The sequence below is a fragment of the Natator depressus genome, chromosome 11 (genome assembly GCF_965152275.1).
Source record: "Natator depressus isolate rNatDep1 chromosome 11, rNatDep2.hap1, whole genome shotgun sequence".
NCBI classification, from domain to species: domain Eukaryota; kingdom Metazoa; phylum Chordata; order Testudines; family Cheloniidae; genus Natator; species Natator depressus.
This window is the reverse complement of record NC_134244.1, coordinates 35,581,854-35,608,041: the sequence shown is the minus strand read 5'-3', so window position 1 is coordinate 35,608,041 and position 26,188 is coordinate 35,581,854. Positions and strand designations below refer to the sequence as shown.

The 26,188-nt window shown below is 39.9% G+C and overlaps 1 protein-coding gene across 1 annotated transcript in view; it reads left to right on the top strand.

Moving 5' to 3' along the window:
- Positions 1-475: 475 nt before the first annotated feature.
- Positions 476-26,188, top strand: part of SLC38A11 (solute carrier family 38 member 11) — a 41,885-nt gene continuing 16,172 nt past the window's right edge. The window contains exons 1-7 of the mRNA XM_074966830.1: positions 476-778; positions 4,976-5,093; positions 5,555-5,629; positions 11,215-11,349; positions 13,285-13,350; positions 14,907-15,013; positions 17,169-17,248. Of these exons, the coding sequence (XP_074822931.1) occupies positions 728-778; positions 4,976-5,093; positions 5,555-5,629; positions 11,215-11,349; positions 13,285-13,350; positions 14,907-15,013; positions 17,169-17,248 (632 nt within the window). The 5' untranslated portion in view covers positions 476-727. The remainder of the gene's footprint in view (positions 779-4,975; positions 5,094-5,554; positions 5,630-11,214; positions 11,350-13,284; positions 13,351-14,906; positions 15,014-17,168; positions 17,249-26,188) is intronic.

The following is a 26,188-nucleotide window of genomic DNA, read 5'->3' as shown; positions in this document are numbered from 1 at the left end:
TTCCCCCGGCTCCTCCCGCCCCCGTCGGTGGCCTGGGCGGTAGGGACCCTACCAGCAGGGTCACCCACAGGGCAGGCAAAAGGGGCAGGGACATTAAAGCGCATTAATGTGGGCTGGCTACCGCCGGTGTGGGTCTCACCAGTGCGCAGAACCGGCCCCCACCGCCCGCTTTCACCCCTGCCCACAGCTACCCCTGCCCTGGGTTTTGGCCCCTTCTTTTCACCTCCACCCCAAGCCCCCCCCCCCCTTTTCTGAATGTAACCTTGGCTCAGCGGGCTTGGCTGCATTGCCTCTCCGTCCCCTGTGTTCTCTCCAAAACACCCCCAGCCCCCGGGGAGTTCTGTTTTACAGCCTAAACTTCCAGAGCCTTAATTTACTCCCCAGCCCTTCCCTATCTTAACCACCCTGCCTCGCTCTGTGAGCAAAACACCGACTCCCTGCCCCAGGGCACCTCTCCCCTGCTGAATGTACATTTCACGCTGCCGCTGAGCGCTCCACCCGGGAGCTCACACACCGCCCTACAAACCTGGGGGGGAGGAGGGCTCCGCACCTCCCGCGCGGCACGTGGCCTTGGAGCCCGCAGCCCGGTATCGCGGCTGCCGGCCGGCTCTGGGCAGGGCAGCCAGTCAGCGCAGTCAGGGGCGCCCTTGGGCAGCCGCAGACGGGACTCCCGGCAGGGCCACCGGCTGCTGCTCCTCCGGGAGCCTGGCTCGTCCGTCGCCCCGCGATGGAGCAGCACACCCGGCGGGAGCGCCCGCTGCCAAGCCCTGCTCACCAGGTACCGCGGGGAGGTTGGGGTCAGTGTCGCTGGCTTGCTAGAAACTCACCCCCCGCCGCCCTTCTTGGCCGGGTGGAGGCAGGCAGCGCCGTTAGCTCAGCCTCCTGCAGACCAGAATTTGCGGGTCGTGTTTCAAGTTGCTGGCTCTTGGAGACGCAGAACTTGAGGGGTACGGGCGGTGTGTGTGTATGTGTGATTTGTGGGGGGCGGGCGGGTATTGCATGCAACAGTCTCACTCCCAACGCTTTGAAAGCCTCCTATTATTGCCTGGCCTGGGAGCTCCGTGTCTGACAGCGAACTCTTTCCTTGGTGTGGACAGAAGAAACGAACCCAAGCCTGCTCTTCACCCAGCTACATTTCACGTTTAAAGTCCTTCACTTATTTATTTAAAGGCACTTTTCTGCATTTGCTTTGAACACTCTGTAAGACAGGAAATAAGTTTTGCAAAACTTTCCATAAAGTGTACAAGCTCAGGCACGATCTACTCGTTCACCTTTATGATTAAGGATTGGGAAAAGACTGTCAATGTCAATATTTAATTAGCTGTAGGCTTCACTAAACAGCTGTTTTAGTGCAAATGATGCTAGGAGAGGTAGTTATAAAAATAAAATGGAAAAGAGGAAAAGCTATACAAATTGTTGCTAGCAACAGAACTGCTCGTAAATAGACTTTCAAAGTCTTCCGTGGGCAGTCACCAGAAATAACTGCTCCTGGTAATCTCTTTTCATCTCAGTGGCTCCACATGAGCAATATAGGGAAGGAAAGATAAAACACAGCAGCAGAAGTCAGGCGGCCTGAGATTTAATCCTGACTCCTCCCACCACACCGAAACACACACTTCTTTTGTCACCTGGAACAGCTCACAGGAGCTGTGGGGTGCTTGATGCGTCTGAAGATCAGTTGCCTAAGCCTTTGTTTTTCACATGAATATCAAAGGGGAGAAAATTCATTAAAGTTTCTGAGTGGCAGCCGTGTTAGTCTGTATCCACAAAAAGAAAAGGAGTACTTGTGGCACCTTAGAGACTAACAAATTTATTTGACTATAAGCTTTCCTGAGCTACAGCTCACTTCATCAGATGTAAGAATCCCAAGACAAGAATAAGTTCCCATTTTATCCAACATGAAAATACATGAAATGCGGTAAACATGTGATCAGAATAAACACGGGTTATCAAGCGATTAAAAAATTAATCATGATTAATCACACTGTTAATAATAGAATATCATTTATTTAAATATTTTGGACGTTTTCCACATTTTCAAATATATTGATTTCAGTTACAACACTGAATACAAAGTGTATAGTGCTCACTTTATATTTATTTTTGATTAAAAATATTTGTACTGTAAAAAATATTTCAATTCATCTAATACAAGTACTGTAGTGCAGTCTCTTTATCGTGAAAGTTGAATTTACAAATGTAGAATTATGTACAAAAAATAACTGCAATCAAAAATAAAACAATGTAAAACTTTAGAGCCTTCAAGTCCATTCAGTCCTACTTCTTGTTCAGCCAATCACTCAGACAAAAGTGCCATCCATGTGAATGCCTATTCTCACTTTCAGGTAGAGTGACCAGATGTCCTTATATTATTGGGACCATCCCAATATTAGGGCCTTTGTCTTATATAGGCAACTATCTCTCCTCCCTACTATTTCTTTTGTTTTTTACAATGTAAATATTTGTAATAAAAATAATATAAAGTGAGCACTGTACACTTTGTATTCTGTGTTATAATTAAAATCAATATATTTGAAAATGTAGAAAAACATCCAAAAATATTTAATAAATTTCAGTTGGTATTCTATTATTGTTTAACAGTGTGATTAAAACTGTGTTTAATCACAATTATTTTTTGAGTTAATCGTGTGAGTTAATTGCGATTAATTGACAGCCCTAGAATAAACTATTAATTTAATATACTACATCCTGCTGTATCTGACACAAATTGATAACTTTTAAAGAATCAGATTTGTTGGACATACATCTCTTAACATGGGCTTTTCCTCTCCCATATATACCAAATACAGTCTAGCATTCTACTGATTTCTGAGATGCTTTATTGACACTGTTGCCAAGACTGAAGGCCAGTTCTGCAATAGTAAAAATGTTAAAAAGGGTCATGTCCAGGCTAGTCCACCCATTTCCACAAAGCTTGACTATAAGGATTTATATTTAATGGATGCTTTACAGGGGTACCAATGCAGTCTGACGACAATCACTCGTTCTAAAGACTAGGTAGAAATTTGTATTTTGCATGTTAGGCAGCGATCCGGAAATGAGACAATAAAATTAAGAATGAATTTCTGACTTGTATAGTACAATTTTTTGAGTAAGCAAAAAATATTTTTGGTTCAAGAAATGGTGGAAAGAAATGTGCAAATGCAAGAATGCAAAGAAACACGCAAATACCTAATACAAAAGAGAGAGCCTAAATTGTTCCAGTCCAGTGGAAGTGCTGATGGTGTACACTGCTGTCAACAGCAGGCAACTTTGAAGAGTTGCATGTAGCCACTTAATTCTGTTGTGATGTTCTTACATGCTTATCAGATTATGGCACTGCACAGATTCCTATGAAGTAAATCAATCTTTGGTTTATCAGTCATATTTAACTTTTTTTCCAGCGGTGTTGGCTACAGGCATCTGAGCTGAATTATTTTTTGTAGTGTCTCATGTGTAAGGCTGAGATTTAGTCATGGGCATTTTTAGTAAAAGTCAAGGACAGGTCACGGGAGATAAACAAAAATTCATGGCCCGTGACCTGTCCATGACTTGTACTATATACCCCTGACTAAATATTTGTTTTTCTGGGGGGCTTCAGGGGCACAGCTGCTGTTCTGGAGGGGGGCCTCCGGGGTGCCCGCTGGTACTGGGGGTGGGGGCGAACCTGCCAGCTTGAGACTGCCATGCTGCTGCTGCTGCCAGGGGGCAGCCTAGGACCACCGCAGCTGCTGCTGGCCGGGGTCGGCCCAGGACCTGTCCATCACAGGTTGCAGGGGGGCTGGTGTGGCTGGCTCTGGGGCCACTCGAGCTGCTCGGGCAACCCTGGGGTCAGTCGCAACCCTGGGGTCAGTCGCACCTGCTGGCTGCAGAAGTCACGGAGGTCCCAGAAAATCATGGAATCTGTGACTTCTGTGACAGTCTTACTCATGTATATATTTAGCAAGCTCCTACCTCTCTGAGATGGTGATTTCAGTATCATGGTGTGTACAAGCTAAATCATCATACTTTAATTCTGAATTGCCATTTTCTTCATTAAATTTATGTTCCTCCTTTTAATTACATATCACTGCATTTATTGACCTCCTGGTTGATGGTATATTTCCCTGGACAGTGTATTGCCTCTCTAAGAGAAGGATGTGCTTAGACTAATATGAACCTTCTAGAGCAGTGGTTCTCAAACTTTTGTACTGGTGACCCCTTTCACATAGCAAGCCCCTGAGTGTGACCCCCTTATAAATTAAAAACACTTTTTTATATATTTAACACCATTATAAATGCTGGCTGCAAAGCAAGGTTTGGGGTGGAGGCTGACAGCTCATGACCCTCCATGTAATAATGTTCCCTGAGGGGTCCTGGCCCCCCGTTTGAGAACCCCTGATCTAGAGGCTGAGAACATTATCTCTGCAAAACTACTGGCTACTGCAGTGAGAGTCTAAGCTTTGCCTTGAATTTGGGTCTTTCACATGGCAGTTTACTGGGGCAAGCCAATTTTATTAATATCAATTAGCTATTCACTGTGGTTGAGAAAGAAATTATTTGTTAGAAGCAGAAAAAAGTCATCACTGGACGCTTGAGCACTTCTTCAGATTCTGGTATATTCTGATTTAAATTCTTGGAATTGAATCCATCTCTCTGATTTTGGTTCTGGGGCTGATCCAAAATCAGAAGTGGCTTATTTTCTACTGCTTGGTCAGATGTGGCTGAAATCTTGGAAGAATACCAGATTGATTCCATGATATTTCATCCTTTGGGGGCCAAAATCTCACTGAGAACAGATCTTTGGCCATCATCCCACTTCTAAAGCTTATGTGGATCCAGACTCAACTGATATCTAGTCAGAACAAAACAAGCTGCAGAAGATTGATAAAGCATACTTCTGTAACTTAGTAAGACTCAAAACATGTCTGACATAATTGTTCTCCATTAGTCTAATATGTTTTTTTATAACACTAATATTCTCTTATTGGAATAGATAGAAACAGATGACAGAACAGCCTTGGTTTGTAAGCCTAGGACTAAAGGAGGAAACAGTGATCTCCCATCAGCTGGTTTTAATGTTGTCAACTCTATCATAGGATCGGGAATAATAGGTAAATACACTTTTCTTCACTTTATTCTAATCACCCTTTCATATATGTATAAATCTCCAGTTATGTGAAAAACATGTTTTTCTCACATTATTTTACTGCTGTGACTATGGTATTATTATAATGTATTTGTATTGTGACAACACTACATGTGCCAACTGAAATCAGAGGCCCCATTGTGTTGAATAATGTGTAACCTTGTTAGCAGAGCCAGCAGAGAGATCAAGTACTGGGTGGACTTAAGACTGAACTACCCTTTGCCCTCAAAAATGATCCCTCTCAAGTCTGAGGTATACATATAGGACAGTGCTGAGGAACTTTAAACTGTTTGTTCCTGTTTTGGGAATAAATAATAGACTTTTTTTTTTAACAGACTGCTTCCTTTACAACAAGATCACCACAAATAAATAGAAAGTATTTAAAAAGGCTTTTCACTAATCTTTTGTTTGTTTCATTATTCACAGGATTGCCTTATTCAATGAAGCAAGCTGGTTTTCCATTAGGAATATTGCTTTTAGTTGGTGTTGCCTATATCACAGGTACCATGAAAGCAGTTGCTCTATTAAACTGACAGTGTAACTAGTCTTGCAAAAATTAGCTTCAGTTGAACTTCATAATAACTAAATAAGAATGTCTGTGAATCAAAACTTTATATTAAAGGAAGAGGGTTTTTTTTTTTGTTTTTTTTTACTTACCTCATTAATCTTCTGAGCAGATTAGCAAGAGTGGAGAATTATGCTGTACAATATTTAAAGCTGTTTATTGTGGGAGATTCATTATGCGGGAAGTCTAGTTTCCTAGACTAGAGTATGATAGTGCGAGATATAAATAAGGGTTATTCTTACAAATCACTTGTTTGTATTAAAAAGTTTCAATGCTAAATAAGGCCCTGATCCTCAAGTGAGTTGTACACTGTTTGTGTTCCAAAATCACAGCATTGATTAAAACTTATTAGTTTCAACTAATAAGTTAAAAATAAGTTGTTATATGATAATTTCAACAAAAATTGACCTAAATTCCCATAGGTTTCATTCATAAAGGGCCAAATTGCAGAATCCCATGATAAGCATTTACTTACCTAAGTAAACCACATTGGCTTCAATGGGACTCTTTTTGTAACTTCTCCATGTGAATATGCCTTGTGACCAGCCTTTTTAACCTGATCCCCAAACATGCTGTGGCACATAAATTTAAGTAGGTAAAGGAATCTTTAAAATATTTAGGAATAAATATTGTGGAGAAACAAAAATCTTTTTAAGACAAATTACCCTCTAACATTGAATAAAATAATAGAACTTGGAAGAATGGAACAAATATGAAATTCTTGGATAAGTAGGGTAGTCTAGGTGAAGATGAAGTTATTGTCTACCAGAAGTTTTTATATTTGTTTCAGTTCATCCCTCTTGGTATCCTTGATACACCACTAAAACATGGCAGGATGCACTATTAAAATTCATATGGAAACATAAAACACAAAGGGTGAGTTCTAAAGTTCTGTAAAACAACTACAAAATTGCGTGGATTAGTTTTCCCTCATTTGGCTTATTATAATTACGCATCACAATCAAAAGACACAATCAACTGGGTTAACAATAGACAATCTAAACACTGTGTAAACCTCAAACAAGACTGGAGCCCAAATATAATTATTCATAATAATTGTTGGGTTAAACAGAAATTTAAGTCACCCTCAAAATATTACCCATTCATCCAGGCCACCTTAGCAGTTTTGGACACATTTTTAAAATTCCTGTACCAAAGGCCGTCTCCATAGCTACTTTCATTACTAATCAGGAATTTATCCCTAGGAAATATCAAAACAACTATTTGTTGTAGGGAAGAGCTGAGATTACTCAATTCAGACACCTGTTCCTAGATCCTGATTTGAAACCATATCAGGAAACTGAATAGTATTCTCATGGTAGGAAAAAGACCTTGAAAAACTCTGTAACAGCAACATTTGGTGACTCCCACCATAACAATAATATCTCAGAGGTCAGTGACCCAACATTAGTAGTTTGAGGCTGAATCTTTGCCCTATTCCGCATCTTTGGCACCACTTAAGCTGTGCAAAGGAAGCAGAAACCTACCCACAGTTCTCAGCTGGCAAAGCAGTGGCAGGCAGTTTAGAAGGGTAGGGATGGAACTGATTTAGGCTGAAGAATATGGCTCTATTTATAACCAAATACAAATTTTCTTCTGACTATAGTACCATTAATGGTCAGAACTTAAGAGATTCAAATGCCACAGGATGGACACCACTGTTCTAGCTGGAAGTGGTTTTTTTCATGAATTCCACAATTTTTGTTGCGCTGTTGATAACTATAAAACAACATGCCAATAGAATTCTGCTTCTAAATGGAAAAATATACCACAGAATACTTTTAAGGTGGGCATTGTTATCAAATAAAAAAAATTACACAAGAAGAGAGAATTTTGTTTAGCAAAAAGGACTATTGTAGTAAGCATACGCTGCAGGAAGACCATTTCTAACAACAACAACAAAAAATGTAAAGTTACAGATTAGTATGTATAGTAGCAGATTTTAAAAGATGTCTTCTTGAATCACTCCAGTGGATTGGAAGCCATGATTAAAAAAAAATAGTGTTTTTGTAGTGTTAATTAATAATTCTAGGATATAAATCATGATTTAATGTTCATAACTGATTTTTGGGTAAGAATCCAAAAGGCACTTTAATCATTACCATACATGAGCACTTCACAATCTATCAGTTATGTGTTGTGCATGGTAGTTTTCAGAAAACTTTTCTTGAAAGGGTTAGTGTCAAGTGTATCTCATGCCATGAATATCTGTGAAATGAAATCTTCATTTAAAAAAAATTAACAACATCTGCAAGTACACTATGAGAGATAAGTGTTACATTAGTATACTGAAAACATAGCCATAAGGAAGCATCTCTTTACAGAAGTACAATGTAGTATAACGAGCAGTGAATCATCCTTGATGCTATAAGCTATAACAAACAGAAAATGCGCCCCTGTATCAATAAAAATCATGGTTACACTAGTACTTTTGCACTGTACTAAATATGTTTATAGGGTATATTTCTGTGGCTTACAAATACTACCTAAAGGGGCCATAAAGTCAGGATTTGGCCCAAAGGCAACATGTTTATACTACTGAATACCAAGAATTCTCATTATGTCTGATGGCCAACCCCCCCGCACCCCCTCCCACCCATTTTAATGGAATTTTTAGTTGCATGCACAAAGACCAGGAATTTAAAAAAAAATCCTATAATGACTGACTCAGCTCCCTTGCATATCTGAGTATTTAGTATTTTGCATTACTGCATAGAGTCATATGTCCAAAACCTGAGAGTTTGTGTGCCTCAGCATTCTGGCATATTAAGGATTGGGCCCTTAATGTGTTCTGTGCAAATAACCATGATACAGTTACTGTGGTGGGAAATATACTTCTGAATTTATTGACTTCTAATGTTGCTTAAAATCCCCCATAAAGTATATTAATATAGTCTTGTGCTTTTAATGTCCTTGTTTTAAAATGACATGATTGGTAAATATATTGTCACTAAACAATGTTAACTGTTTTTTTAATTGTTTTCTGTGGCTTCTTTTCTTTTCTTTTTTTAATTTTAATTACTAAGAACAATTCTGCACTTTTCCATCTCTAAGTTCTATGATTCTAAGATCCATTGCTATAATTTCTTGTACAGGACAGCTCAGAATACACAATAATTAATGTTGTGCATCCCTGAATATCTGCAAGGGGGCTGTTTGCTACCAGTTATAATGGATGTGTGTTTTATGTGAATTCCACATGCTTAAGGGAATCTCTCTGGATTCTGTGTTCTTATTAACATGTCATACAAATTCCCTATTTAATCATTGTGAAGAATTAATAAAGGATATGTGAAATGTTATTGAATTATGCACTTATCTGTTGGCATTTTATAACTATACTAAGCAGTGTTTCAAACAAGCCCTGCAGTTTTAACATCTGCCAGGAGATGATAAATACTGATGCTGTTCACTGAAAGAAACAGCTACTAGCTACTAGAGCATATTGCACGTAGACAACAGACAGATTGAAACCTGAATAGAAATGGGATGGCAAGGCAAGGCAGAACTACCTGGCAAAACTTATCAGCACTAGGGCAGTAACTTCTGCATTGTAGCTCGTCCTCACCAGAACATCTCAGCATAGCCAACCATTGGTGCTGGAACTAGGGGTGCTGCTCCACCCCCTGACTTGAAGTAGTAATAACAAACACCAAATACATGGTTTCCATCAGCAGCACCCCATTATAAAAATTGTTCCAGCAGTCTACTGTAGCTAACTCTTAGTGTTAGTTCAAGCTGTGCTTTGGTAAAGGTGCCAAAGTATACTTCAGAAATGGTTGAGGTTTGGTCTGGAAGTAATTCTATCAGTATTCTTAATTCTTTCCTGAAGTGGTATTGTCTTGGATAAGAGCATAATTCATTTTCATGTGCATTCAATCCCTGGTCTCTGCAATAAAATAAATCTTCGTGTATAAACATTATTTGTGTCTAGTAAAATGAATATAAAAGACAAAACATAAATATAGAAATTAAGTAAAAAGGAAAGGTGAATTAAAAACAGGTCATTCTCACACACACCCCAAAGCCCCCAAACTAAAGCACAACCCATCAACCAGTAGTGGATTAAAATAATCCAGAGCTCTAGCCAAACCCACACATAGGGTTCCTGTGTTTCTCCACTCTTCAAGATAAGGTGACTTATGCCATCTGCATAAGAGCCCTTTGGAATGGTGGGGGAAACCTGGTGCCAGTCTTCAGGGGGGTTGGGGGTTCTCTCCTGCCTGACCTGCATTCTGTCTTTGGGCAGGCTAGAGAGCAGAGGAAATCTAGTTTGCTGCTGCTGTTCCTTTTCAGGGGACCTAGGACTTTGCTCCTCTATGAGCCCACCAGTCTTTCTCTTCAGGTGGGCTGTGGTCTGTCCACCAGGAGGGAGACCTCAGCCCTCACAGAGATGGCAAGAGAGTCCTCCCTTACAGGCTAGCAGGCCCTGGGGGCTTTTCTCTCACCCCAATAGAGGAATATGTGCAGGAGGGGGAGATTATAAAGTCCTCTACTTCATAGGTGTATGTTGGCAAGGCCCCTCCCCACATACAGGGCCCAATGCTCTAGGAAAGGATTCAAAGCCAGACAAGCAGCAGCCATCCTGAGAAGATGGAGGCCCTGGTCCACATGACATAGTAACGGGATGTGGGCCCCATCTTTCCTGCCCATCGAATAAGCAGTGGTGGTAGGAGTGGCAGCTGGGTTTCTTCACTGGCTGCCAGAACAGGAAGAGCTGCAGTGGTGTGCTGGGGAAGAGGGAAACCTCAACATGCCAAATAGGTAGTTGCAGTTGCAACTGAAAGGATCAGGTATCTTGCATCTGTTGGTGATTGGGAAAGAGCAACAGCTTAGTGGGAAAGCTTGAGGACCCTGGCACAGATAGTTTTAGAAATGGTTCATACTGTTTGTATTTAGTAACACTTTTGCTGGGGTTTTTTGTTAATCACTATATCAATTATTTAATGAGAGAAGTGCCCTTTTAAAAAAATATGGTGGGGCACTTGTAGGGGCCTGTAAGCAGTATACACTGCTGTGTTAGGAAACAGGCACATTGTCTGGGGCTGCTACCCATAATGCTGTGCTACTGGATAGTTTTTTGATCTTGGGCCCTCTGGTCCTAAAAGCATGAGTCTGTACTGCCTGGGCTAAAAGACCTTGCTCTGTTAGCCAAGGCTGTAGCAGGCTCACCAACTTCTATACATGTTGTAACCACTACTAGAGAGGGAGAAAGGGTGGGTTACATACTCCCTGGGCAGGAAAGATGGGCTTCCAATTCTCTTTGGATTCTCAGGGATCTCTGACAGTTGGAATGCCACAACCATAGGCCTGCAAATCCCTCTCTATCCAGAGGATGATAGCTGGGCATATGCACACACTGAACCACAGTGTTTTCCTTTCCCTTCCCCTTCCTGTTGACTATAGTTGCTTCAGTTAATGATTGCTTTCTTTGCCTTTTTTTTTAAATACTTTGCAAACTATTTCTTCAGAACATAGAAAAATTATGGTCTCAAATATTACTTCTATATTATTTTAACAGATTATTCCATTATATTACTGATTAAAGGAGGAAACCTCTCTGGTACGAACAGCTACCAGGAACTGGTCAATAAATCATATGGTTTTATAGGATACCTAATTCTCTCAACACTACAGTTTTTATATCCATTTATTGGTAAGATCATTATAAAGTTATATATTGTAAACTTATAATTAACGATCCTTTTTGAATTACCAGAGGGAGATACTGTTGAAGTTAAAAATACTTAGAAATGGACCCATGAAAAGAGTTAGTTTGTTTTTCATTATTTTGGCAAGGAAAATGGAAATATTGCCTATCCTTAGGCAATTTTTTCATGACTCTCACGAAAAACCCAAGAAAATAAATCCTTTTAATAAACAACATCTTTATAGAACATTCGAAAGCTTCAGAGTTTGTCTTGTAATATTTGCTTACTTGAAATAAGAAAACATGCTAGTATGTATTTAATCAGGTTATCATATGCATTCTAAAAAGTGAAATCCTGGCTCGATTAAAGTCACTGGCCACACTTTCACTGAATTCAGTAGGGCCAGGATTTCACTCTAGTTATATTTGAACCTTGTGCTTTCAAGGGCCAGTGATAGGTCCGGGTCTGTTGGAAAGAACACATATGTGAGACTCAATATATGGTTCTTTATCTTTTTTTTTTTTTAAATGTAAAAATCTGTTCTATTGACCACGGCCAAGATTTTCCAAAGTGAGTAGTAATTTCAGGTGCTTCCATTTTTGGGTGTTCAACATGAGGTACATTAAACGGGCCTGAAATCCACAGAGTGGGTGATCAGCCCTTTCTGGAAATCAGGCCCCTTTAACATGTCAAGTTGGGCATTCAAAAATAGAGGCACCCAGAATCACCAGTTACTTTGGAAAACTTTGGCCCATAATCTTTCTGTATGGAAAATAATAGTTGCTTTATCAGAGAAAATAGAGGAGGATAATAAAGACTATGGACGTAACCTGCAAAGACTTAGTAACTTGAGCACATGTGTATCATGAGCTGTTCCACTGAGTCCAACAGAACTGTCACAGTAGTAAAGTTAAGTATATGCATAAGTGTTTGTAGGATTTGTGAGTGTATAAATGAATGGAGATAGCGTAATAAAGACCACATGTGTGTATTTTTTCTAGTTCAGAAATGTGTGTGTGTAAATTTGGACCCCAATCCTTCAGTCCTTATTCAGGTTCCTAATAAAGTCAATGGATGCCTAAGTGAGGAGCCCTGTATTTTAGCTTTCTCTTTGCATTATCGTTTTTAGTCCCTCTGCCATTATATTGGATAGAGTTCAGTGACTCTGCACTAGTGCTAGGGAACCTTTAACTTACTGCCTCTATCCGGCTCTCACTTATCTAGACACACATCACCACATAGTCAATAGCAGCTGCCATTTAAAATGTGTGTTTCTGTAAGAGCTACTTGAAGTAATCTTGGTATCTTCCTATCTTTAAATCTGAGACACCATGGAACTGGATTACTGCAGATGGACAAATGTTGAGTTTTAGTGGCACTCACTGTGTCTTGTAAAATCAACTACCGTTCTTGAACAAGTATGGACAATAGCTGATTTTACAAGTTACAGTATGTGGTGATACAGCTCCATGCATTTGGCATCCCATGGGACTGGCTATAAAAATAAAACAAGAACTGTTGAATGCACATAATTTGGTTTTTCTAATAGAAACTAGAAGTTGAAAGTGGTCTGTCCGTGAATCACTGCTGAAAGCAGAGGCAATTATAAAAGCCTTTTTTCCCTTTTGAAGTAAGTGTCTTTGGGCACAAAATTCAACTGTCTTGCTCATCTGTCTGGGTCCCTTTCAAGTCCTCACATCTATTACTTAATGCTCCCAGTTTTGCTTCTGTAACTCTTGATTTAACTTTTAAAACAAACATGAAAGGAGATCTGTGAAGAGCAGCTGAATGCAGCAGGGAGATCAGAAAATCAGCCAAAAAAGAGGCAGCCAGGATGGGGGGCAAGGGTTTCAGCTGCATGCAATCTAAAAGTCTGTAGTATATGTTTGGGCCTTTATATCATATCTGATGTGTATTAAAGCAATCTTTCTTTTTTAAAGCCATGATTAGTTACAACATAATAACAGGAGACACTTTGACTAAAGTTTTTCAAACAATTCCTGGAGGTAAGTGGTTATGTAACATTTTTTGGGGTGAGATTAACTAGGTAGAGTGTCAGTCTAAAGCAGTTGCGGCCCACAATGTGTTACCTGGGCTGCAGGGGCCGGATGGCAGGGCAGCAGCAGCCCGGACCCCAAACCCGGACTCCTGCTGCATGGGGCCGGGCGGCTGCCCTGGAGGTTGGGGGCTGGGCAGCAGCTCCAGACTACCGACCCTGGCTTGGAGCCCCAGACCCCGGACCATGCAGGACCCCTGGTGCTTGCCACGTGGGGAAGGCTGGCAGCCCCAACACACCGCACCGGGGCAGGTGGAAACCCAGACCCCACCACACGGGCTCCCTTTAGCACACACAGCTGTGTGCTAATTGGGCTACATGTGGCGCAGGCCACAGGTAGAGAACCACTGTCTAAAGTAAATATGGCCAAAATATGTTTCCTCCATGAATTACCTATTGTACAGTCTCCTAATAATCTAAAAGAACCTTATTTATATATTTTTAATGTCTACATGTGCTTCTCCTGCACTCTACAGCTCCAGTCCTACTACCTGATAGTAGTAGATTCCTGTGCCAAGTCATATGATTGCAAGGTCATGGCTTAAGCCGGTGCAGTGCATATCCTGCACTCTGGGACTTAATGGTATCAGCTATGATAATCATCCAGAACTGTTGTTGCTCTGTTGATCAATGTTAGATTGTATGCAAATTGTTTCTTTAATGTCTGTTTAAACAATAACATTTCTACATAGCTGAACATGTATTACAAATGTACCACTTAGGACATTCTCTAATATGATAAATCCAAAATATTGTGGCCCCGTTAAAAGATTTTTTAAAAATGAAATATCCTCTTATACACAGGAAAAAAAATCTGACTTCCCAACATGAGTGTTAAAAACAATGCCAACCTATTCAACTGAGCAAACTACCAATAATAAAACCAGGGTTCACTTGGAGCTGCACATCGAATTCTGTCCGCTGCCATATGCAAGTGCAGACTGAATGGGCCAAGACAGACTCTTGGGTTTGTTCTTGACTGATGGATTACACAGCTGAAACTTTGATGTTGCTTCAGACCTCACGTTGGAGGGCTAGATTTTTCTGTTGTAAGCTATATATATGTGCAGGTAGGATGGGATTTTCAAAACCACTGAGTTTTAGCCTAACTGGGTTCTACTGAAGTCAGTGGTAAAACTCTACTGATTTCAGTGGGAGTAGTTAGGCCAACACTGAGCACTTTCTAAAATCCCACCCATGACGGATGTTTATAATATATCTATGCACGTTGGGTCGGAATTTCATAGTTAGGTGCACACGATACTGTACGTATGTTGGCATGTACTCAACTTATTCTCACAAAATCCCTGTGAGCATGCACTGGCCAGGTGTACCTGTCCTAAGGCCAGGTAATGCCTAACCTTGACATCTGTGGGAGTTTCCTTGATTTCAGTTTTGGGGCATGGTCTAAGGTACATTGCTACTAGGGTTTCAAATCTAACTTATCTGTTCCTTACATCCATTTCTTAGAGAAATCTAAATATATAATGTTTTCCTTTGTTTTAGTTGGTCCAGATAACTTACTTACTTACCGCCAAGTCATTATTCTGTGTATTACCATCATCTTTACCCTGCCTATGTCTCTCTATCGTGACATAGCAAAACTGGCAAAGGTAAATCATAATGCCAATGAATATCTTGGTTCAATTATATCAAATCATTGTTTTAAATGCAGCTTATTATATTTTTAGAGAATGTCCAGTTACACTGCCAACAGTTTTTTACAGCACAGTAAAGCACGATAGGCTAAAATCTTCTTTTGCAAAACACATCTCTATTCTGTTCTCCCTTCTTTTGTGTATTCCCTGTTGTTTTCATTGGGATTTCATGGCATGTTTCACTGCCCATTTAAATCATTGGGAGACTTTCCATTGACTTAAATGGATGTTGAACCTTCAGTGCATTTTAGGAAAGTAGAATACATTTGAAGAGTCCTATTGTGTGGCTCAGACAAGTGAATTTAACATTATGACTGAATAGTTCTGGTGCTGATGGACTTGTTCTGAAGTCCTAAGTACAACAGAATACAAGCCAATAACATCATGTTAGCTGAGAGATTAAATTATTACTTCCCTCCTAAAGAAACCACACATCAAATTTAGGGCCCGATGTGGTAACTCCCCCAACTAGTTACATCAATTTCAGTGGGAATACTTATGTTGCAAGGTACTATACAACATGGGAAAAGAGATCACAATCTGGTCCTTAATGAATGTAAAGGGACTTATCACACTTGCATGTTAAACATTTTGAACAAGCACTTTAAATTCATGATAACTTGATTGAATGAAAATGAAATATACTTACAGTAAATGTTGAAATGATGGAATTATTAGCAGTATAAAACAACTCAACATTCTGTAATTTCATTAAATTATAATTTTCTATAGAAGAAGACCTAAATAGTTTAATGAGCAAACATTTCCTCTTAGCATGAATAAGATCTCATTTATTGTAAATATCGCCTTTGTTGCTTGGATTGCTTGCAAATATTCCTAATTTCTAAAAGTATTAAAAACAAATTCTAGTTCTTTTAATGTGGAACTTTCAACAAAATGAACTTTCTTCATTGTGCTCTGAAATCAGTCTTAGATTTAACTTGAATTTTTGATCGCTTTCTTCACAGGCATGGATTGCTTATATTGAAATGAATTTTAATTTGTAATGAAAGAGTAGAACATTTTGGTGGCTTGCCTAGAGTATTAATCAGCTCCTCTCCTTACTAAGGCCACTCAACTGATTGAAGTAAGGTGAATTTGGTGGGCTGCATTTGGCTCTAAGACCAATGCTGCAAACTGCAACCCTTTTTATGCCCAGGGGGCGACCACAATCTGGTTTGCAGCTACTTAATCTTACATCATCATCTCCCCCTAAGAATGTAGCTCAAATCATTTGTACAATGATGACAGCGGGGAAGCAATAGTAGCCAATCAGGGCAAATTTTTACTCCAGTTATTCAGTCTCATCTCTGCAGGTGGACACTTATGTCCTTGCTTATCAGAATGCAAAATTAATGCCTATGTATATTAAATGTCTTTACAATTGCATGCTTTATAACACCTCAAGCTTAAAACATTTATAGATGTCTCATGTGCCCTAAAAGATATAAAGCCAAATTCAGACCAGCTGTCAGCAGATGCAACTTCACTGACTTCCATGAAATTGTACTTGCTTACATCTGGGTAGAATCTGTCTGATGTTTCATAATTTCAAATCATGTTGTGTTATACAACTACCCAAATACAGGAAAACATTGCTGTTCACAGGAAGGGACTAGCCAGCCTGCATTCTCAAAATACAAGGGCAGGGAGCCATATATGCTGCTACACAAACATTGGTCTGTCGACAAAAATAAATAAATAAATAAAAATCCTGGACCTTCATAATTGCATTTGCCATTTACTCATAAATAAGCTTTTTTTAAATGATAGCTATAGTGGGTCTGCACTCACAATTCTAAATGAAATAAGGGGGAACCAGAGATGCCCAGCATTTCTGCAAACAAGACTCTTTGTAGTAGCAGTGGACTAAAGGTTCAATTGGTCATAAAGCTGTTAAAAGACAATGACAGCAAATAAAACATGGAAATCTTGGAATGCTTCTTTAAAAACAAAGACCTGCTTCTATGGAAAGGCAGACACTTAAAAAATGTAGTTATGCTATTAATTTCACTTTTTTGAAGAAAGTTTTCAAATAGAGTAATACATTGCTAAAACTACTGAAATTCTGACCAGCGAACTGATAAAACATTTGGATTGTAATTTGCAGGTATCTTTTATTTCTCTGATTTTAACCACTGTAATCCTGGTCATTGTGATGATAAGGACAACAACCCTTGGCCCACTAGTGTAAGTATTTTTTTATCACTTCTGGCTGCCACAGAGTGAACTTTATTATTTATTATTTAATTTATGAACTTTATTATTTATTATTTTGCATTCTTATGTGTAGAACTAAAACACCAGGTCTTGTCTCTTTTAAGGATTGGAAATAACATACATTTTACTAATAGCAAAATGAAAAGTTGTTTTAAACCTGCCATTCAGGTCTATTGAGATTAGAATTTATGATATAGGGAAAAGGAAGGGATGCAGCTAGGTATGTGGTGTTTTAAATTCTTCTGTAGTTTACTCACATTATGGCTGACATCTCATCCCTAACTCACCTACATTGTGCAGCTGTCTCCTGGGATTAGAACATTTTACACATGCCATACAAGATCGCCCACTATTGCAGCAGGTTCCATCAACAAAAAGAAAGATTGTGCCTGGTTCAAGGAGGGGCATTCTTTTTCTTCCATTTCCTGAGCAAGGGACCATTTACAGTAGCAGTTGTGTGCTTGGAAGAGCATAGGGACTGCTTCCATTTTGCATCTGTGCGTGTGAATTTCTCCAAAGGGGAAAGTATGGCCATAGTCATGCTCTGCTCTAGCACTAGTCTAGGTAGCAAGCCAACTGTACAAAGGATGCTCAGTGGGCATACTCCCTGCGCATGGTGGAGTGTTGACAGAGAAATCATGGCTCCTAAAACACAATTGTTCCAGAATTCCTCCCGGAATGGTGCATGAGTGCAAAAGGAAGTCAGTGCCTTAATGGCCTAATCCGGTTCAAAGTAGTATGGATTGAGGATGATGTTTCAGTCTTAAAATTCTGTATTCTTGCTCATTTTTGTGCTACAGCACACCCTTAATGCTGTGTTGCATGTTTTTTGGGTTAATATGTAGTGGTTTAAAATTATTAGATTAAATCTACTTTTTCATAAGGATGTGTTGCTTGTAGATACTATCTCAGATATTTTATTTCTTCTCATTCTCTCCTTCGAAGATAGTAATTTCAGAAATGATGATTCTGAGAGTAGATGTCCTTGAAATGTCATGTCTAACTGTTTTTCACATAGGGGACAGTCAAGTTGGAACTGATGTTAAATTAAATTAATGTAATTAATATTGACATTTCACTGTTCATTAAAGCAATTATTTCAAATTCCAGAACTGGAAAACAAATAGGGGAAAATAAAAAAAGGTTGACCTATACAGTAAATAAAAACAGCATTACATCATTCTCAGCTGAATGAGCAAGCAGAAATTGCAGTCCAGCACTCTACTGCACTTCGAGTAATACTTGGCATTGCAGTGTTCCAGATGGTTCACTGCATGCATTTGTTGTGGTAATCATTTTTGTAATTCTGCTACAGCAAGGTGTTTGTGGCTCTAATGCTTCTTCTTCATAAACCCAAACATTTGTTTTATCTATTGTTAAATTAACGGTGTCCTCAGTTAAATTGCCATAGTAAGGAAACGTATAATTAATTTTTTATCCATTGGGTTTGTTTATGCAGTATTTTCAGTGTTTGTATGTGAAGTAGCTTCATACACCACAGAGCTGTTAGCATAACTGTTTGAACATTGCTTCAGATAACCATTTATTTGTCTTGTTTGACCACTGTCTGATAATTAAGCCAATCATAGGGCATATTTTTTTTAGTGTTGGCACAGTAGCTAGAATGGCAGTCTTGTTTCTGAAAATGTGACAAATGTACATGTGAATGATCCATAAAAGATGATCCATTCAGCACTGTGCGTGTTTTCCCTTGTTTTGCTTCAGTGGAATGATCTCGTAAGCTGCGCTTTCTCACAGAGCTTGTTAAATGCATATTTGAAAGAGAGATTTGTAACTCCCCTGTCAAAAATGAAGTAATATATTAGGGCTACTGATGATGACCTTGTTACTATGGTAACACTATCGGAATAGGATATTGTAAAGCATGGGGCACTGTTCAGGGTTTTTTTTAAATTAAAAAAACAATGATTTTTTTAAAAGTGATTTTGGTATTTTATGGTAGATTACTTTGAGGCTTCTTTGAGACACTTTTTTTTTTTTACACTTCTCCTTTCAAAATCTAATCTAATAAAGAGACTAACTTTTCTAGAAGCCCCATATCCCCTTTTCTGGTATCTATTTCTAGTTGTGTATTTAGAATGAGACATATTTTCATTGTGTAAACCTTTTCATTTTCAGTTAGTATTCTCTCCTCTTAATGAGGAAATGAGACAATAGCAATACAAATGTAAGGTAACTAATGTGCTTCCCATCCTTTTATTACAACAAATGAACCAAGTAAATAATGAATAGTCCTATTGGCTTTAGTGGGACTACATGTGTAAGGCCGACTCTGTGTGTATAAGAGTTTGCAAAATTAGGGCTGTGAAGACTGACCCTAAGCCTGGAATGAATTAAAATCTCAAAATTATTTATTCTGAAGGGAAACAAGGGAGACTAGTTTGCTCCCACATCACCTTGCACAAAACCAAAATATGGTGCTTGCCAATGGTACATGTCTTTGTAGGAGAGCGTGCTGCCATTGCCCGAAGCCATTGGCCTGTGTTGGGACACCTGATGGGCTAGACTTATTTTATAGGTTGACCCTAACATTAGGTTACAGTATACCATGGAGCTCTTTCTTTTCTCCAGTGCACAACCATTGAGTACATCTCCCTGCTGACCTCCCCTGCATGCTCTTTCAAAGTGATGCTTGGCTTCTGCAATATTATGTGCCTGTAGGTACACTAGTGTTAGTGGTGCAGTGTAACAGCATCCTTCCTGGAGACACTGCCTTCTTTAATAGCCCAACAGGGTCCCTTCTCGGTACCATTGGTTAGTGTTCTTTCAGCAGCCCTCGCCTGGGCTCAGTCTTCAACCAGACCAGCAGGGCCCATCATGATACCCTTGCCTGGTCTGGCTAAGTTGTGGGCTCAGTCCCCTGGGATCAACTTGTCTGCAGTGATCTGTCCAAGGTCCTGCTGCTCTTCCAGCCAGGCACCCAGTTCTCCCTCTTCAAGCTCCAAGCAGCAACTGACTGCTCTGCTGCTGCTGTTTCCTTTTATGTGGCCCTTCTGGCCCCTGACTGGTTGCTCCAGCAGTCCCTCTGATTGGCTGCTCCCTTGCAGCCACTCTAGGCTGCCTGGAGGACTTCACCTCTGCTCTTTTTTGGAGTGAGCAGAGGCAGGGCCATAAGACCTCTAACAGAGGGCCTTCGGACTAGTCCACCCCATCACATGCAGGTTTTAATTTTCTTCTTACAGGGATACACTGTGACTTCCCTGATTTTTTTATGCATAGCTTTTGCAATGGTGCTAGTGCAGGGTTTATTTATATGACAAGAGCTCAAACTTCATGCCACTTATTGATGGGTGTGTGATCAAATAGATCATCTAGGTCAGTGGTGGGTAATCTGTGGCCTGCAGGCTGCATGCGGCCCATCAGGGTAATCCGCTGGCAGGCCGCCAGACTGTTTGTTTACATTTTCACGGCCGCCCGCAGCTCCCAGTGGCTGCTGTTTGCCATTCCCGGCCAATGGTAGCTGCGGGAAGCGGCGGCCAGCACATCCTTGTGGCCCGTGCTGCTTCCCGCAGCTCCCATTGGCTGGGAACGGTGAACCGCGGCTACTGGGAGCTACGGGTGGCTGTGCAAATGTAAACAAAGTGTCTGGCAGCCCACCAGTGGATTACCCTGACAGGTCACATGTAGCCCGTGGGTTGCAGGTTGCCCACCACTGATCTAGGTACTTACTAGTGGATGAGGGCCATATATCCCCATTTTACAGTCAGGGACCTGAGGTAGAAGCTACATTAAATGATATGCCCAGAACCACAGAGAATGTGTCTGCCTGAGCTGCGAATTGAACCCAGGTCTCTTGAGTTCCATTTCAATATCCCATCTGCTAAAGGGGGGTGAATGGGAATAGTCTTTCTGTCTTGCAACATTTAAGAGATGGGGCACATGTTTCTCTGTGCAGAATGGATATCAGATCATCCACTACTTGGACAGATGGGTGTCAGTCCAAGTTTGGGAAGAATAAGTGTCTTTCTGAGTGAGAAGGGGTGGTGATACCGGTATGGTGCTAGCAGTGTATCAGTACAGCAGGTCTTGATTAACATAGAAATGAGCCAGAAGCCAGTTCAAGGAATGAGAGAATTCCATCTTTCTAAGCTACTAGCATGATTAGACCTTGGATTTACAGAGGTTTATCAGATTCAAGTTAAATAAACTTGTGGCTTTTAAAAAAATTTCATCCATTTTCAACAAATAGTGCATTTGTGTCCTCATTTGAGCTTGCCTTCACCATGTTAGATTTTATTTATATTGCATGTCTTATTCTTGCTTTTAAAGCAGCAACTATGGACTTCCTTCTTTGTTCGATGAAGTGAGCCGTAGCTCACGAAAGCTTATGCTCAAATAAATTTGTTAGTCTCTAAGGTGCCACAAGTACTCCTTTTCTTTTTCTTTGTCTTGTGACAGTTCGGTGCAGCCTCCTTCGCCACCAGTGTCTTTGGATGGATGCTTTGGCTTCTGAATTCTGTTTGGCTCTTAGAGGGTTTTCTATTCCCTTTGCCTTTAAAGAGGGGACTGGGAAAGTAAGCCAGATCTCTCTAATATATCTTGGGGGACCCAAGATATATTTTTAACTTAGTCTGCCTTTTTTTCTTTTAAATCCTTTTTGTATTCCTATAAGCTTGTCGTGTATTTTTCTTTATTGTTGATGTAACTGAGAAAATTTTAAAGTCTCACTGGTTAGCTTAAGCTTTAAATTGTCTATTCAGGTGTCCTTAGGGCACAGTCAAAGTGGGCCAAGAGGCAGACCTAAAGTAAACCTTTTTGCCACACTTATTTCATTTGAAATGCAATTTTCTTGTATTGCATATAACTCTCCTGGGAGGTTCTTCTGGAAGGCTTGTAGTAATTTAGCATTGTTCAGTTCCAAACAATGCTTTAATGTTAATGTTCAGTTAATCTAAAAACTAAGATATCTGCTTTTTTGTGTGTGGGACTAAGGGAGTGGGACTGAGGGGGAAATTATTTTTTTTGGAAGGCTTCAGAAATAATTTATATTTGCATCAGGATATTTTTTGGTTTGACTTTTTTTTTTCCCTTATGGCATAAGTAGAGTCAAGGCATTATATATTTTTTTCAGTTTTGCTTTCATTGCATGTCACCTATATAAATAAATAATCACTGCAGTCTGAAGCTGATAGTTAGTGTAGCTGTTAAGAACATCCAGTGTGCAACCTCCAGTTTTTGCCCTCATTACATTTGAGAGGTTGTGGAGTAAAAAAAAAGACTGTTTCTCCCTCATTTTACTTTCACCTGCTTATACCGGGTTAATTTTTTAACACATTCAAAAACAACAATGGGTTATGATTATCTCATCTTCAGAATGTAACAGTCTTCAAACAAATTAATATTGCATCAAGCTATTTCATGTCTTAAGGATGAAATTATGAATAAACATTGAGAGAAAAGGGATAATAAGTAATGCCATTTATACAGACAGAGCATTTTAATGTTTTTTTAAAAAAGAATACCATTATGTCAGTGCCTGCATAATAAATAAATCACCACAAAAATTTTGAGAGCAACCTCTAAAGATTGCACATAAATGTAGCTGTGAGAGAATTCTGCATCTGGCAGCTGATCAGTGATGAAACAGTAAGTGTTCAGGAAAACAACATGAAAGTAGGAATATGATGCTGTCTTGCTCCTTAATAATCATGTTATAACCAAAGTAACTTTACCATATAGTGAAATCCAAAAGTAAAAACAAAGACACTCTATATTTATAGCACTGCTAAATAGTTCATTGAGAAAGAGTGGGGAAATACACCAATTATTTTCAAGTAGGGCCATGCCAGAACTTTAGATGATGTCACTTAATTTTAGTTATTTATTTTCCTTGATGGTCAGAAAGACCTCTGTCAATTAGAAATTAAAGGCTAACCTGAGCATTATTAATTTAGCTTTCATAATGTTGACTCAGATTAAATTCAGTGGCTACAGTTTTTGAAATAGTTTAATCCAGAGCATAAAACTAACATTCCACACTCCCTATTTCATTCTACAGTTTTGCTACAAAACAGAAACTGAATTCCACAATTTAAGTGTATAAATTTAGAAGTCAAACCTGAATTACATCTGCTGTTGGGTGCTCCATTAGAAGAAAGTCATCTTGATAATTGCCAATCTTCACCTTAATATAACAGTTTTATCACCGATCTTCCATTCAAGAAGATGGAGGTCTTTTGCTTTTTGCAAAACATGCAGCTCATCTAGTACAAAAGTGTGACTCTTGTTCCTCTTTTGTAAATGCTTTTTTATTTCAATGAGCTCTCTATACCTGCTGCGTGTGGCTGGGCTGAAATCAGAGATAACCTTGCTCCCTCCATATTCTGAAAAGCCAGGCTCGCTGTCTCTTATTTGACAGTGTACAATGTTACAGACAGAATGATTTCCCCCCACAATGGATTTTGTGATGGAGACTTTAACTTTTTAATAACAAAAAGAGACCCAGATCATATTGTGACCAAACAATTTTGTCTGGGTCTGACTCCAGAGCTTTATGTGATGCACCTTCCACCACAACAGCATTTGTAGCCTTTCTGTTCCTGGACTACAAACAGTGGGGATTCCCCAGCATTCTTTACATTAGCCAGCACCTTTATTGTGATATACATTCTATTGGTATCCTGGAGACTGAATACAGTCCTACTTTCTTTATCTGGGAAACATACGTCTCAGGCCACACACCTCACTATAGTAAGCAATTAGAATTACTTGCCAATTCTGTCTTGCTGTTGGCTTCATTTAATTTGTGGCCTCTTAATTGTTGGTTGGGCTAGTAACCTCCCTTAGGATCTCTTTCAGTTTAATCCTCTCCTATTTTTGCTGCAGGTATCAGGGCTAAATGGCCCCATACATTTTTCCTTGCTGCTCTTCTTACAACTTGTACTCTTGCTTGATGCATCTGTCGTCCTTCATGTTCCACCTCCCTCCTGTCCTGGCTGTCAGACAGCCTTTTCTCCTTGTGATTGTTACTTTTAGTGTTTCTCTGTGCTAGCTTCCGTGGCCTTTCACTTCAATTTCCATTTAAGCCCCTCCACTCTTTCTTTCAAAGAAGAAACTATTTAATGTATTGGATGCCAGACTCCATGGTTCTAAAACTAAACTAGCTTTTTACTAAGAGAACTATTTTTCAAGGCATTGTACCTGCAGCTATCCTTATGCACACAGACTGACTTCTTGGTGCTCTTCAAAACTCTTCCAACTTGTCCTCCCTTTAAGTTCCATGAAGGTTGCTAAAACCTGTATAGTTTTCATCCCCCACTGAGATAGAGGGAATGAATGTAAGAGGTGGAATTAGAATTCCAGAGCTCCTGGCTTTCAATCCATCAATGCACTAGACATCACAATTAGTGTTTGCTTATACAGCTCAGTGTTTTTGCACTGCTACTGAGTTTCTGCTTTTTAAACTCCAGTTCAGGAATAGATTGACGAATGTGTCCCAAAAGGGACAGACATCGTAATGCTTCCTATGAAAACAGAAAAATCAACTTAATTGAGTGATACATTCTTTCCATTCCTAATTTACATGTTAAGGGATATAATATATATAATTTTGAATGTGTGATATTGCACTGTATGGATACTATGTGGAAATTAGGTAGTGCAAACTGTGGTTATTAAGTTCTGTTCCAGTACTGAGAGGTTTGGTGGTTTACTCTAAGAATATAGGATAGGATACGCTTCCTGAGTACAGTTAGGTTTAAGGATTTTACTTTTGTGCAGTTATTCCCAAATAGCACAATCTCAGTTTGGTGTCACATATCCAGACTAGATGATTATTTTCAGTTAGAGCAGTTAGTGTTTCATGTCATTAATACACAGTCCAGTTATTAACAGCAGGTACTCAGGCTCTCATAGGTGCTGGAACTAGGAGTGCTGGGGGTGCGGCAGCACCCCATGGTTTGAAGTAATTTCCAGCATGTACACGGTTTACAGTTTGGTTCAGTGGCTCTCAGCACCCCCACTATACAAATTGTTCCAGCACTCCTGCAGACTCTTGAGTATTCTTACTTTTAAAAGATTGACTCTTTAGACATCTCTATTCACAACCCCGTAACTGAAGTTCAGAATTACAGGAGTTTTACATAGCTGTAAAAAACTCCATTTAATTTAAAAATGTTCATGCAAAGAAATGCATGTGGTGATGAAGGCCTTTTACAGCCATTTTCAAATCAGCATGAGCTTTACAATAATTTTTAAATGTCAGTGGTATCAAAACCATTATTTTCTTTTTCTGGTTGCATTTTAAATGCTCAGTTAACTCATAAGATATTATAGAAATATAACCTGTCTCACAATTCAGGGCAACTGCCCCTGTATTCCCCTCAGGCTTATTTCCAACAAAGGCACCGTCCCTCAGACTTCCAGCCCTTTGCTGTTGTCTCTCCACTCTCCCTTCTGACTGGGGTATTTCCAGGCTGCACAGTTCCCTGCCTTAACTGTGTTATTCCCAGCACAGAGAGGTTACCCAAGGACACCTTCTTGCTTTCTCTTTAGTTAAGAGGTGAATTGCTACAGAGGTACAACACAGCACTTCCTGTGCAAGCCTACTTTAGTCTTAAGGAAAAAGTATTACAGAGAAAATGTATTAAAAACAATAAAAGAACCAACACACAGTGATGAGCTGCCAAAATCTTAACAACCGGTTCCCTACTCACCCCACGAGGGGTCATGGCCCCCCCCCCCGAAACCCCTGCCCCATCCATCCCCCTCCGCTGTCCCCTGACTGACCCTGGAACCAGACAGGAGGGTCTCGTGGGACACCGTACTGGGTGCCCACCCTGCCCCTAAGAGCCAGAGGGACCTGCCGGGGGCCGAGGTGGGGAGTCCTGGCATTGCTTACCTGGGGCAGCTCCCAGGAAGCATCCGGCAGGTCCCTCTGGCTCCTAGGGG